This window comes from Galleria mellonella, unplaced genomic scaffold (assembly GCF_026898425.1).
Source record: "Galleria mellonella isolate WM207_F2 unplaced genomic scaffold, CSIRO_AGI_GalMel_v1 utg121, whole genome shotgun sequence".
Lineage (NCBI taxonomy): Eukaryota > Metazoa > Arthropoda > Insecta > Lepidoptera > Pyralidae > Galleria > Galleria mellonella.
Window position 1 is genome coordinate 3,141,322 of NW_026441983.1, and position 13,607 is coordinate 3,154,928.

The 13,607-nt window shown below is 36.2% G+C and overlaps 2 protein-coding genes and 1 long non-coding RNA gene across 4 annotated transcripts in view; 1 reads left to right on the forward strand and 2 right to left on the reverse strand.

Moving 5' to 3' along the window:
- Nucleotides 1-561: 561 nt before the first annotated feature.
- Nucleotides 562-5,233, reverse strand: LOC113510122 (uncharacterized). Of its 2 annotated transcripts, XM_052898632.1 has the most exons (3): nt 5,045-5,182; nt 3,006-3,087; nt 562-2,035 (listed from the first exon to the last, which is right to left on the reverse strand). In XM_052898632.1, exons 2-3 carry the CDS (start codon nt 3,025-3,027, stop codon nt 816-818), a joined length of 1,242 nt encoding a protein of 413 aa, XP_052754592.1. In that variant the 5' UTR covers nt 3,028-3,087; nt 5,045-5,182; the 3' UTR covers nt 562-815. The 2 variants fall into 2 exon arrangements, with proteins under 2 accessions (XP_052754592.1, XP_026749345.1); XM_026893544.3 differs by lacking the exon at nt 3,006-3,087 and having other exon boundaries at nt 5,045-5,233.
- A 954-nt stretch (nt 5,234-6,187) lies between these two features.
- On the reverse strand, nt 6,188-8,786 carry LOC116413152 (uncharacterized). Its single transcript, XR_008253220.1, has 3 exons — nt 8,688-8,786; nt 7,440-7,558; nt 6,188-6,208 (listed from the first exon to the last, which is right to left on the reverse strand). It is a non-coding gene; the product is annotated as an uncharacterized LOC116413152 (long non-coding RNA).
- An 8-nt stretch (nt 8,787-8,794) lies between these two features.
- LOC113510127 (uncharacterized) overlaps nt 8,795-13,607 on the forward strand; it is a 33,094-nt gene continuing 28,281 nt past the window's right edge. The window contains exons 1-5 of the mRNA XM_052898141.1: nt 8,795-9,012; nt 9,541-9,741; nt 10,053-10,269; nt 11,837-12,013; nt 12,977-13,069. Coding sequence (XP_052754101.1) covers nt 8,810-9,012; nt 9,541-9,741; nt 10,053-10,269; nt 11,837-12,013; nt 12,977-13,069 — 891 coding nt within the window. The 5' untranslated portion in view covers nt 8,795-8,809. The remainder of the gene's footprint in view (nt 9,013-9,540; nt 9,742-10,052; nt 10,270-11,836; nt 12,014-12,976; nt 13,070-13,607) is intronic.

Consider the following 13,607-nt stretch of genomic DNA (forward strand, 5'->3'; position numbering starts at 1 on the left):
ACACCTGCAATGCCGCTGGTGTTGTGGGTGATCATGGGCGGCGGTAGTCACTTACCATCAGGTGAGCCGCATGCTCGTTTGCCCCGTGTTGTAAAAAAAAAAACAATTGGAATGCAGTATGATGGTTTCCAGGGGGGAGCACGCGGAGATTGATCTGGTAGGCTAGGGTCTTGTTATTTACTAGTGCATGTAGCAGAGTTTGAAGAAACATTAATATAGTATTTTTATACTGTAATCTTTAGGAATGGGGGGGGGGGGGCAGGGATTGTTAGTAATGCGGATTACCAGTCCCATTGCTAACAATATACTCTAACAGGTCGACTTCCATGTGGTCCCCCCTGGAAACTATCGAGCTGATTTTCAGGTGTATTTGTCACGGTGGGCTGACTGACCTGTTCTTTCATTTTCACTTATCATCCCTCACTGGTGCCCCGCCGGTGTATACCGATAGCGCAGGGGGGTTACCATTCCATTATCATCCATTAAAAAAAAGCCCATAAATTCCGATGATTTAAATTCCAGCTTTTATATAAAAAAAAAAATAGAATAAAAAGACAACACTGCAATAGCTTAAACAGTTTTATTACATGTTTAAAGTTTTATACATAAGGGGGATTAAATCCCATTTCATTTCTTACTTGAGTTGACAAGTACTAATACCATAAATGCAAATTTGTGAAGATATGTTTGTCACTTTTGGATGAATTTGAATGAAATTTGGCACACGGGTAGATTATATCCCAACTTAACACATAGTATAGATCGAAGCACGCAGGCAAAGTCGTGGAGAACAGCTAGTATCTAGTGGAATACAGTTAACACTGATGCTCCCATCTACGTTCAGTTAAATTTATCATAGAGAATACGGATTTACAATTTGTACACTGCCAATCAGGTTCGTCAAAGTGATATTCCAGAATATGTTGTTTCAATTTCTCCGTCATGTCCAACCCTGAAAATGTCTTATTACACAAAATACATTCACATTTCACCCACTGGGAGTATAAAAACATCTTATTTCTCATCTCTGATCTAGCAAACTTGCCAATCTCATAATACACAATGGGATACACAGTCTCCTGTAACTGCAAATCATATTTATTAACGGTACTACTAACACCTGGCACTTCGGCGTACAAATATCTAACATACGGATACTTGTTCAAATATTTCCTATAGTACGTCAAATATAGACCGACAGACGGGTGATTTTTCTGCAAATCCGTTTGTATTTGATTAATTAAAGCTACTATTAACTCTCTATTCATATAATCTTGTGGCATATTACTTAATATCCCATCTAATACATATAAAACATCGTCCAATTTGACAAACGATGAGTTCTTCCTGTTCGCACTCCTCTGCAACTGCAGACTTAGTTCCTTCTCATTTTCAAGTGTGATGTTCAACTTTTTATTAACTAAAATATGTTTTAATATGTGTGTCATACCGGAGCGATATGTGAAAAACGGTAAATTTATATCCACTTTCACATGGAACCAGTTTAGCATTGCCTGTACTGATATACTATTCAGTAATATCTTCGATGGCCCTTCCACAATGTTGAATATTGTATTCTTGTAAGCGGTGTTGGGCCGCCTAAAGAACAGCCTATTCAGCTGCGACCGTGTACAGTTCACTTCCATCACCACATTCATTGGTTTATCATCATCATTATTGATCGGCGTTAGCCTTTTTAGGGCGTCCTTGACGAGCGGTTTCGCTATATCCAATTTGGTTTTTAAATAATCCTTAAAATTATTATACTTCACGTCTAGAAGTTTCTTAGTAGCTTCTATATCGCCTTTCGACATTAACAAGTTCACGGATTTGTCGAACTCATCCCACTGCGGCCAATCTTTGAGGAATTTCTTTATAACGTTCAGGTAGATCTCAATTTCCAAGTCGTGTGTGTACATAACTTCTGTATTCAAATCTTTGTGCAGGATATCTAAGATTTGCGCGTTTGTCAGTACTGTGTTTTGTTTGCTGTCATTCCCTATCAGCCTTCTGAAGAGTTGCATTAGGGGCTTGTCTGGGAAAAGAAAATGAAACGTCATATTTTTTTTTATACCACTGTGGTGGCATACAAGCATACAGCTCACCTGATTACAAGTGGTTAACCGTAGCCTATGAACACCTGCAGTACCAGAGGTATTACGCGTGCGTTGCCGACCCTGATGAAACCTCTTTACCCCCCTTTTGAAGATACTATACTATACTAATTTGATTGGGTGAAAGATGAAGGAATGAGGATTTAAATGAAGTTAGCCACTACAATGGTTTTTAAAAAGGATCAGTGTGGATGTTAACCTGACAGGGTGAGGCAAAGGACTTGGTAGTAATTGGAGATGTGAATGAATGAAGGCGATATGTCGCACTTTCGGATTGTCACTATTCTATGCATGGATGGAAACCATATGTGAATTATGGAATGGAATATGGACATAACAGAGTATACTGTTTCACCTATGATACCCCCCATGCGTTACCATTCCTGAGGACTCAAGTGTTATTCCTCTGTACCCTGTAAATTCACTGCCATACCTTGCCATACCTGTCTACCCTTCAAAGCAAAGTAATTTCAATGCAAGAGATAGGGGAGCTTGATTAGTCAACTCTATTTTTCTTAATGGAACATCAAATAAATAATACAGTGCAAAGTATTAAAAATTTGCCTATAAAAGCTAATATATAATACTAATTTTGGGGGAAAAGGAGAAAGCAATATACCTTATCAAGTCAATTACCATGCGGGTAATTCATCACAATGGGCTAACTGACCTGGTTTCATCGTCATTTCCAGGGAACACCACGAGGAGGTCAACCTGGTTGGGTATATTACTAGCAATGGGATTCTCAGTCTCCATTACTAACAATCCCTTTCCCCCCACAAATTTTATGTTAGCAATATTTGACAGGGTATGTCAGGTCGACATCCACATGGTCCCCTCTGGAAACCACAATGTCGAATTCCAGGTGTATAATCCGGTGGGCTAACTGACCTGTCTTTTCATTCCCATTCATCTCTCATTGGTGCCTCGCCAGTGTATACAGTTAACGCAGGCGGTGTTACTATTCCATTATCTATCATCCATAAAAAAAAGGAAAAAATACTAATATATCTTTTTGTTTATTTACCTGTGCAAACCTGGGATAAATTGTTAATACAAACTATACACATATGTGTAAGTAATTACAAGTATGTCACATTAAAACATGTTAAAAATAGATAGATAGATATCATAGAATAAAGTGTTTTTATTTGAGCCATTTATGACACACGTAAATTAACAAATGAATTTATACAATCAGATTATTTATATTATTTTTAAATATATAATAAAAGATGAAATATGGAAATATGTCTTCATCAAGTGTGTCACAGTGACCCAAATAGGCTACAGCTCTGTGATAGTTTTGCTTAAAAGCAAAGTAATTATTTTCAGCTACAGCCTGAAGTTAGTTAGACGGACGTGTATAACAGACCCAGAGTATAACCTGTGTAGCCAATTTAACAGCCAAAGGTAAAATTGTATTATATAGATACATACTTACATAAATGATGCATAAATATTTCATTAATTAATTAAACATACAATATAAATAATAATTCACCACAACAATTATTATGTTAAAAGCAGTCACTACCAGGCGACCAATCCAAGTTTTTTAATATTATTAAATAAATTCTTCTTCAATAAATGCTGCTTTAATAACTTTTTAAAAATAGATTTATTTTTACATGACTATAAACTATAGGCCAGTCATAATATGAAAATATATGGTTTTTAAAAATGAATAGATTAATCATTGTTCTCTCTATTTGTTCTTATTTTAAATTTTATCATGCTTTGTTTTTAATTTTCAAAGGCCTTTTATCTTCTACAGGTATCTTTTTTTTAAAGGGTGATAGATAGATAGATAGCTAAATAATTTATTTACATTACTTACAGCACACAAATTACAATAAAAAAAAAACATACACATAATACACAGCAAAAGAGACAAAAGAATAAAAATAAAAAAGCACAAATAATAAAAATACAAAAACAAAATATATAAACTAACAATCTCCTTTCTTACCCTTCCTTCATGCGTGTGCCATAGTATATGATCATGATAATGATATGGTAACCTCACCTGCGCTATCGATATATGCTGGTGGGGTACCAGTGAGGGTTGATAAGTGACGATGAAAGATGTCAGCCCATTGTGATAAATTCTAGAGGGAACCATGTGGAGGTCAACCTGATGGGGTGTATCACTAGTAATTGGTCAGATTTTTTTTGATGGGTTAAAATGGAATTGTAACCCCGCCTGCGCTAACGAGATACACTGGCGGAGCACCAGTGAAGGGTGATTGATGAGAATGAAAACAGGCCAGTTAACCCATCATGACAAATTCACAAGTAATTAACCATGATAGTTTCTAAGGAAAACCATAAGGAGGTTGACCTGGCCTGGAAAATGGGATTCTCAGTCTTCATTACTAAAAATCCCTTAGCCCCCAATTGGTCAGTTTAGGTATATATAGCTTCAGGTATATCAGCCCTATCATTACTGGAACTGATTTCTCAGATAAGATTTGTACCAATAATGTGTACCAATTATGTACCAAGATGTTAAAAAAAATCTAATTTAGATTGAATAAAACCAATAATAAATTTATTTAGATGAAAATGATATCTCAAAATTTCGAAGCTGAATACAAACAAAAACATCCTATTAATATAAGAAATTAAGTAACAATACATGAGTGGATGAATGTTTATTACTCTTTCACGCAAAAACCACAATGTATTTAATTGAAATTTGGTACACAGGGAGGTTATTTCGTAACTTAGCACACAGGATACTTTATGTACTGATTCACATGGGCGAAGCCGGAAAATACAGCTAGTACAACATACTTAAATGTAGTTAACATGTTCATAAGTAAATGAATTAAAAAATTTGAAAAATATGTATATTTAGATAGATTGAATTAAAGTTATATTATGGAATAAGTAAAAAAAAAAATGAAAATTAAAAATAAACGTACCGTCCGGTATATAAATCATGTTCTTTATGTTGGTGATCTCTGTTATGGTAATGTCGTTGTCATCCTCCATATTTTTACTTCTTATAAATAGATATTTAATTAAAAAAGAAAATAAATATAAACAATTTATAATTACATACAAAGAGGTTAACAGCAAAACAAAAATAATATTAAGGCAGTCAATTTGACACTGACATAACATTTTTTTTTATTCCAAATTAGTGTCGCTATTAAATATTATTAAAATTCCCAAATAATGAATTGTTAAACTTCGAACTGGCTATTTGTAAACTATTAGAATGTAGATAATTTATATAAATTTCAAATAATAATATTAAATAATAATTTAAAATATAGAGTTGTCATTGGAAAGCTTAAAGAGATGGTGTTTTATTTTCTGTATGGATTGGGATTATAAATAATATATGCGCCCTTCGAACCCTCAATACCAATATTTTAAAGAATAGCCATAGAAAAAGAAAATCCTAATAACATAATAAATATTAATCTGTAACTAGAGGAGGATAATAAATTATATAGCAATATTGTAATTATAAATTATAGATATTGGTCCAATTACAAATATACAGGCCTATTTATAACAATGGATGGAAGATGCATGGTTTATTTATCGTTCATCCAAAAAACATTGAATGGATTTAAATGAAAATTAGTACACGGATAGATTATATCCTAACTTAGCACTTATACTTTATAGATTTACTGATTTACGCAGGCAAATTCGCTGTTACACAATACTGCTAGGGTTACCGTTCAATTATCATCCATAATAAGAAGCAGCCATATACCACACAACGAAATTTCAATATATTAAGTTGTTTGATATAATAATACATACATATCAAAAAATAATATGTTTATTTATTGCAACACCAATAAATAAAAAAAAATATTCATAAATAACATGACATCTAGTTCCTTTGCCTGCTATCGAATAGAAAAACTCTTTTGACATTTGACAGTTCTTTTATTAAATTTTGCCGCCTTTTGTGCCATATTCTGTAACCTTAATTTTCATCGTCAAAATTGCAGAGGCTACAGTCAGGGCATCGTCGATGCGGCTTCCGTCCTCGGCGGCCATGTTTCTCTTCTAATTTGTAGTCTCGGTAGCTACCGGACCTCGTCCTTGACTTCGAACATGACCTATATTCGAATATTTTCTAAGTACATTTAAATATAATAATAAAAAACTGGTCAGATGTGTGTTGAAGACAAAGCGACTTTTTAAATATACTATCAGGACTTAATGCTATGAAATCATTTTTTGCAGGTAAATAGAACTTACATACTTGCTTTTTATGCCGGCGTTTCGCCGTGGATTGCAGGTGATGCAATAATAAAATAAAAATTAAATATCGCTAGCATTAGTAATTCCTGAGATATAATACAACACACAACAACACATACAGACGGATGAATGGGTAAAATCGCACGATAAGGATAATACTTCTGTCTATTCAAAGGTGGCCTGCAAGAGATCGCTCTTAGCGATAAGGTCGCTCATTGTTTTCTCATTGTGATTATTTCTTGTAATTATTTATATTTATAATAAGTTTACTATTGTAATCTTTTGGAGGAAACAATAAAGAGTATCTATCTAACATAAGGGTTTCTTTGTACCTTTTTCGTAAGGAACCCTAAAAACCGATTTATTGGTATCCATCAACTATAAAATAATAGGCATATACTATTTGGTCGTGTTGATTCGCTATTGAATAGCCCACACCTTCCTTTCCTGTGGGTGTCATAAGAAGCGACTAAGGGAGGGCGAGGGATGGAACTCCCCCCCCCCCCTCGCCACCCAGGGGCAGTTGATATGATGATGATGAAGTAAGGATATACGATAGTCAAAAAATATATATACAAAAACATCTGTCAGTTTTCAAAAACAATTTGCCCCTTTGCCTTTTTCTCAATGTCCTCTACCCAAAGGTTGTCTGCAAGAGATTGCTTAGCGATAAGGCCGCCTTTTGTATCTCTTCTCATTAAAATCAACTGTATTTATTATTTTTATAAATGGTAAATAAACTACCAGACGTATTCAAAAAATACTAATGAATTGAGAACCTACCAGAGGGAGACTTTGTACAAAAGTCGATTGCTTGGGTACCTCTGTCCCATTCGTGTTTCAACCGTGAAGCAGTGAGATATGGCGTGAATTTACTGGGTACAGAGGAATAACACCTGTGTCCACAGGAATGGCAACGCATGGGGTGTATCATGGGCGAATATTCTGTTATGTGCATGGTACTGCTTATGTCTATAGACGACGGTTACCACTTTCCATCAGGTGGGCCGTTAGCTTGTTTGGCATTCTAAGTTGTATAAAAAAGAAACCTACTTCTTTTAAGTCGGTTAATGATCACCTATTTACCTGGAGCGTGAACGAGACCGCGTAGAGTGGCGGCAGTCAAGGTCGTTCTCGGCTTGCCCCATGAAGAGCAGATTCCAGTACTGGTACACCAAGTATGCAAACGTCAGTACTCCCACCACCTGGAACAAATCTTACTAACATAAAAAAATTGGGGGGAAAAGGATTGTTAGTGATGGAGACTGAGAATCCCATTGCTAGCAATATATCCAACCAGGTCGACCTCCTCGCGGTTCCCCCTGGAAACTATCATGGTTAATTCCTGATGAATTCATCATGATGGGCTAACTGGCCTGTTTTCATTCTCATCTATCGCTCTTCACTGGTGCTCCGCCAGCGTATCCCGTTAGCGCAGGCGGGGTTACCATACCATTTTCACAGATCAAAAAAAAAAAAACATAAAAAATATGTAACCGAACAATGTCTGTACATGGAAGAGAGAAAGGAGTGAACATCGTCATATCAGCTGTAAACTGTCCACTGCTGAAAAAGAGCCTCTCGCAAAAAGGAAGGTTTTGCCAGTAGTTGCCACGTTTGGCAAAAGCGGGCTGTTCGCTGTTAGGCTTTGGTGATGTTTTAAAAGGGACGCTGCTGCCCATCCATCGACTATTAAGTTCCTATACTCGCCTCTTACGACACCTATGGGAAAGGAAGGAGTGGCTTATGCTATGCCAAGATTACAAGGTAAAGAGTGATAGAAGACAAAACAATATTTTTTAGAACTAGTCTGTTTGTGTGTTAGTTATTTTGTATGCAACTCAGAATGACAAACAAGTTTTTTTTTATACCACTGAGGTGGCAAACAAGCATACGGCCCACCTGATGGTAAGCGGTTACCGTAGCCTATGAACACCTGCAATAACAGAGGTATTACGCGTGCGTTGCCGACCCTGAAGAAACCTAAGTCCTTCCGCTTTTCATTTTTTCAATAACTCAATAATTATTACTGGAATACAATTTTTTATATTTTAATAAAATTTCTTTTTAAACAGATTAATTCCTACGGCATTATAAGGCAAAATAATAAAAAGCACATAATGACCAAAAACGCAAGAATCTATTGTTATAAAAAAAAAAAAAACATTAACAATAATTAGTTTGTACAAGCAGGGATCATAGATTAGTTGGGTAATGTATCTATATTCGGCTAAAATTACTTAATTGGTCAAATTATTTAATTTCGTTGACAAATCCCGACATTTACGAATACAATACTGATCTTATCTGGTAAATAAATCAATATTTACTTACTTCCAAATAAATGCGTGTTTTATTTAAACCATTCCCATGGTGAATTTTAACGCTAAATAGAGGTCCAGTGAAGAACTGTTAAAGTACTAGGTATAAGAGTGATCTTAATTTTTTTTTTAATAATGGCGATAAAAGTACATAAGAGGCAAAGGAATCAAAAGAAACATACTGCTATATTCAGCTGTCTCTCACGGACGAAAGCTGCAATTGAGTCCACCAAGGCCTCCATAACTCCCGCATACAATATCTATGCGGCCTTCTGTCGAGAGACCAGTCTACATGGACTCAGGCATACTGTGGAGGGTTCTGTACATTGGTTCGAAAGGTAATTTAATTTAACACTTTAAATTTTATTAAAAAAATTTCAGAAGACTTAAAATTCACACCATATTTTGACAGATGACAATGTTAGCAGTTCTTTTTGAAAATTCTTTTTTTTTCATTCCCATGTGGCCAGTACTTACTTGGTAATTTCATATTATAAGCAGGTCCGTTAGTTTATTCATCATCACCATCTTCCTACCCTTATCCCAATTATTATTTGCGGTCGGCGTGATATGTTTTTAGTGTTTTTTTAATGGGTTATAATGGAATGGTAACCCCGCCTGCGCTAACGATATACGTTGGCGGGGCACCAGTGAGGGATGTTAGGTGACAAGAGATGTGGGGTATCATGGGCGAAACAGTTTACTCTGTTATGTCCATGGTACTGCCCATGTCTATAGGCGACGGTTACCACTTTCCATCAGGTGGGCCGTTAGCTTGTTTGCCATTCTAAGTTGTATAAAAAAAAATCAATTGATTGTTCATATATTAATGATGGTAGAGTAATAAGAATCCTTGTCTTTTCCAGAATAGTATGGTTTGTATTAACACTTTGCGCGTTTGCTGGCGCTGTTTATTGCGCATTGAGTCAGCTCACGAGGTACAACTTGGAACCAGTGGTGGTGTCATTCCAGAGGGATTATAGAAGCTTCTGGACCACTTTCCCGGCGGTGACCGCGTGTTTCATAGAGCGGATGGACCCGATCAAAGCGAAGAGTGCTATTGAATTGTGCGTCTGCTTTGATGATTTCATCATTATAACAACCATGTTTTCAATATTGAACGTATACAGGGTGTCAGGGACATGTTGGCAAATCTGAAACAGTGATTTCAAACCATTATTCTGAACTGAAACAATCCGCCATAAATTAAAATTTCATCTCAACCATCTGGACGAGTGGCGGTCTTCCACCACTTTTGGCACTTCCAGAGGGATCTGGTTAACAAGACAACTCATCCTTTATAGATGATATCTTCCGTTACAAATTTGACCTTTATCTTACTATGTCACTTCTCACGCTATTCTATTCCTATTACTAGGTTCTGGAACGTGACAGAAGAGTCAGACCCTGATAGGTACCAGTACTACTACGAATTCATTGAACTGCTCTCCGACGTGTCCTTCCGGACTAATTTGCAAAACTTCTGGAAGTACCAGGACGACGAAACTCTGAATGACATCGATCTGTTGCAGTTAGCTATACACGTGCACCCGACCCTGCTCCTGAAGATTATCACCTCAGATGTTAATACTGCGGTTGGTATCGAACCTGTCATATCTAATTTTTTAAAGTTTCAGTGGTCATGTAGTATTTTTTTTTAATGGATGATAATGGAATGGTAACCCCGTCTGCGCTATTGATATACACTGGCGAGGCACCAATAAGGGGTGATATATGAAGTTTTTTTTTATACAACTTAGAATGGCAAACAAGCTGATGGCCCACCTAATGGAAAGTGGTAACCGTCGCCTATAGACATGAGCAGTACCATGGACATAACAGAGTATACTGTTTCGCCCATGATACCCCCCATGCGTTGCCATTACTGAGGACTCAGGTGTTATTCCTCTGTACCCTGTAAATTCACGCCATATCCCACCCTTCAAACCGAAACACAGCCATGCAAACACAACTGCTTCACGATGGTTTCCAGGGAAAACCGCGAGGAGGTTGATCTGATAGGGTATATTGCTAGTAATAGGGTTGCTAATCCCCATTACTAACAATCCCCTTCCCCCCAGACATGTAGTATTTTAAGGACGAACAAACAAAATCATGAATTTTGTATTTCTCTATCTCACCCATATTTCTACTAGCCTATTTAAAACCGCAGTTAGACTTTGGTTATATTTTAAAAGAGGCGTTGCTGTCCCTCCTTCGACCGTTAAGTTCTCTTAGTCGTCTCTTACGACATCCACAGAAAAGGAAGGGATGACTCACTCTGTGCCGAGATCACACGAATAACAAAGTACCAATATATCATAATGTCATAGTGCTATTCGTGTCTGTCTCGTCGCGGACAAAATGGAGTTTATTTTAGAATTAACTCTGATAATAGTTGATAAGTGCGTTTAATTTAATATAAATATTAACAGTAATGTTCTAAAAGAGGGTTGACGTCAGGCAGGTGGCCGGTCGTAAAACTAAAAACCAAATCTTTTTGTAATATGGATAAAATCATATTACGCCGACCCCAAATGATTGGGATAAGGGTAGGAAGATGATGATGATTAACAGTAATGTTCTAGCTGGCGTTACAATTGTCCAAGTAACAACAAGATGGCACAGTACTAGAAACACAAAAGTGGACGGTAGAATAATAATAAAAAAAAAGAAACGCCTGCTCGAACAGGCCGAACACGTAATTAGAAAGTTGTTATTAACAGTGTCAATAAAAATAGACCGATAGATTGTCAACCCAGTCAAAATCCTTTAGCATTCTATAAATGAACACAGATCTCTCCCAATAAGACCCTGTATCAATCTGGCTACTCCTATAACTCCAAATGGGGGAGAGGGGGAAAGGGATTGTTAGTAATGGAGACTGAGAATCCTATTGCTAGCAATATACCCAACCAGGTCGACCTACTCGCGGTTCTCCCTGATTAATTCCTATATCATGGTTAATTCCTGATGAATTCATTATGATGGGCTAACTGGCCTGTTTTCATTCTCATCTATCACCCTTCACTGGTGCTCCGCGAGCGTATCCCGTTAGCGCAGGCGGGGTTACCATACCATTTTCATCCATAAAAAAAAAACTCCAAATGGGGCTTCACCCAATTTAAATTAATGAATTAATTCCTAAATTATCTTCACCAGGTCCACTGGACTCCAGTAATAACTGAAGTGGGGCTATGTATGACATTCAACTCGAAGTATTCGGAGTACCAGTTCTCGCTGCAAGACGTAGAATGGATAGGGCATGATTTGCTCAAATGTCATTACCACAGCGGACAGTGCTTTGTAAGGATCGACGCTATGAGCAAGACAGTAAGGGTCAGTATTTTTTTTTTTAATTTGTACTCATTTGCTTGGTCTTTATCAGATAACCCAGTGAAAAATGTTTAATTTTTAGAACATTATTTAAAAATTGAAGTTCATTAATCGTAAAGATTGACTTGCCACAGAGTATACTACAATATCTGCGGTGCTGTTCATGTCTATAGAAGATTGTTACCATTTCTAAGTAACATAAAAACTCACTAAGTAACTAAGTAACATAAAAAAAGCGTAAGAGGCTAGACTTTACTAAATTCTGATAGTGATTTCGCTAATTATTGCTTAGTAAGATTACTTCTTAGTCAGGGAGCATATTCAAAGGAAGAGAGAGGGGAGAAATGAAATTTTTATACAATTAGCTTGAAGAAGGATTTGTTTTTTGAGTGCATTTTAATTGTAAAAGACATCATTATCATCATGTAAGTCGTTAACTGTACATTACTGAATATAACCCTTCCTCGTAGATTGTCATTAAGACTGGTCCTGGGCCAATTTGCATCCACCGACTTCCTGTAAATACATTTGAGGTCGTCGATCTTCACTAGATGGAGCGACAACCTAAAATTGTAATAAATAATAATAAATAAATCTCTTTATTTTCGACTAAATTCCCAGAAACCGAAGTTACTGCCCCCGCTTCCCTTGCACCGCTCACGCGCGCCGTTTTCGTTTAATTCAAATTTTACTTTTCTAAGGACTTTTGGGCCACTCTGTATATACCCACAGTTTACAGTTACATTATTAATTATACAAATTATTATTATTATTTTTAAAGTACACATCAATTACAAAATACAAATTTAAATTATTTCATTATAAAATCTCTTGTCGTCAGGTATGCAGTGAGGAATACAGTCTTTACAATAGGATTACTTATTGACATTAATCTTTGATGAAATTTTATAATAATATAAAGGACAAATTGCCTGATGTTTTAATTTTCGTAACGTTTTCTTTCAGTTTTTTATTCATTCACCATTTGAAATATCGACAGCTATCTCGAACCCCACTGGAGAGGTTTCGTCTGGTGAAGAGCTGATCATTGATTTTAAGGTAAAACATGTTACACGCCAGAGAAATCATCATCTTCCTACCCTTATCCCAATCATTTGGGGTCGGCGTAATATGATTTTATCCATATTACAAAAAGATTTGGTTTTTTAGTTTTACGAACGGCCACCTGCCTGACGTCAACCCTCTCTTTACACGCCAGAGAAATAATTAATAATAATATAAAAAAATTAATAAAAAGAATAGAACATCCCTTCCTTCTTTGTGGATGTCGTAAGAGATGACTAAGGGAATTTGATGGTTGAGGAATGGACAGTCTCTTAAACATCTCCGAAATCTAACTTCGGTTGCCAAGTGTGACAAAATCGCCTCAACAGACCGAGACCTATGTTCACCAGTGAATTGTTAACGCCTGATAAGATGATGATGAAGACTGTATATTGGTACAGCATATTCCTTTTAATAAGACGAAAATGGAATGCTACATTACTGGCTAGTAACATGGGCTATATTTTGTTTAAAAAAAGTATACGAAGCCGTGGCCGATCTATATCTTTATTTTGCAAGTTTACGGTGTTAT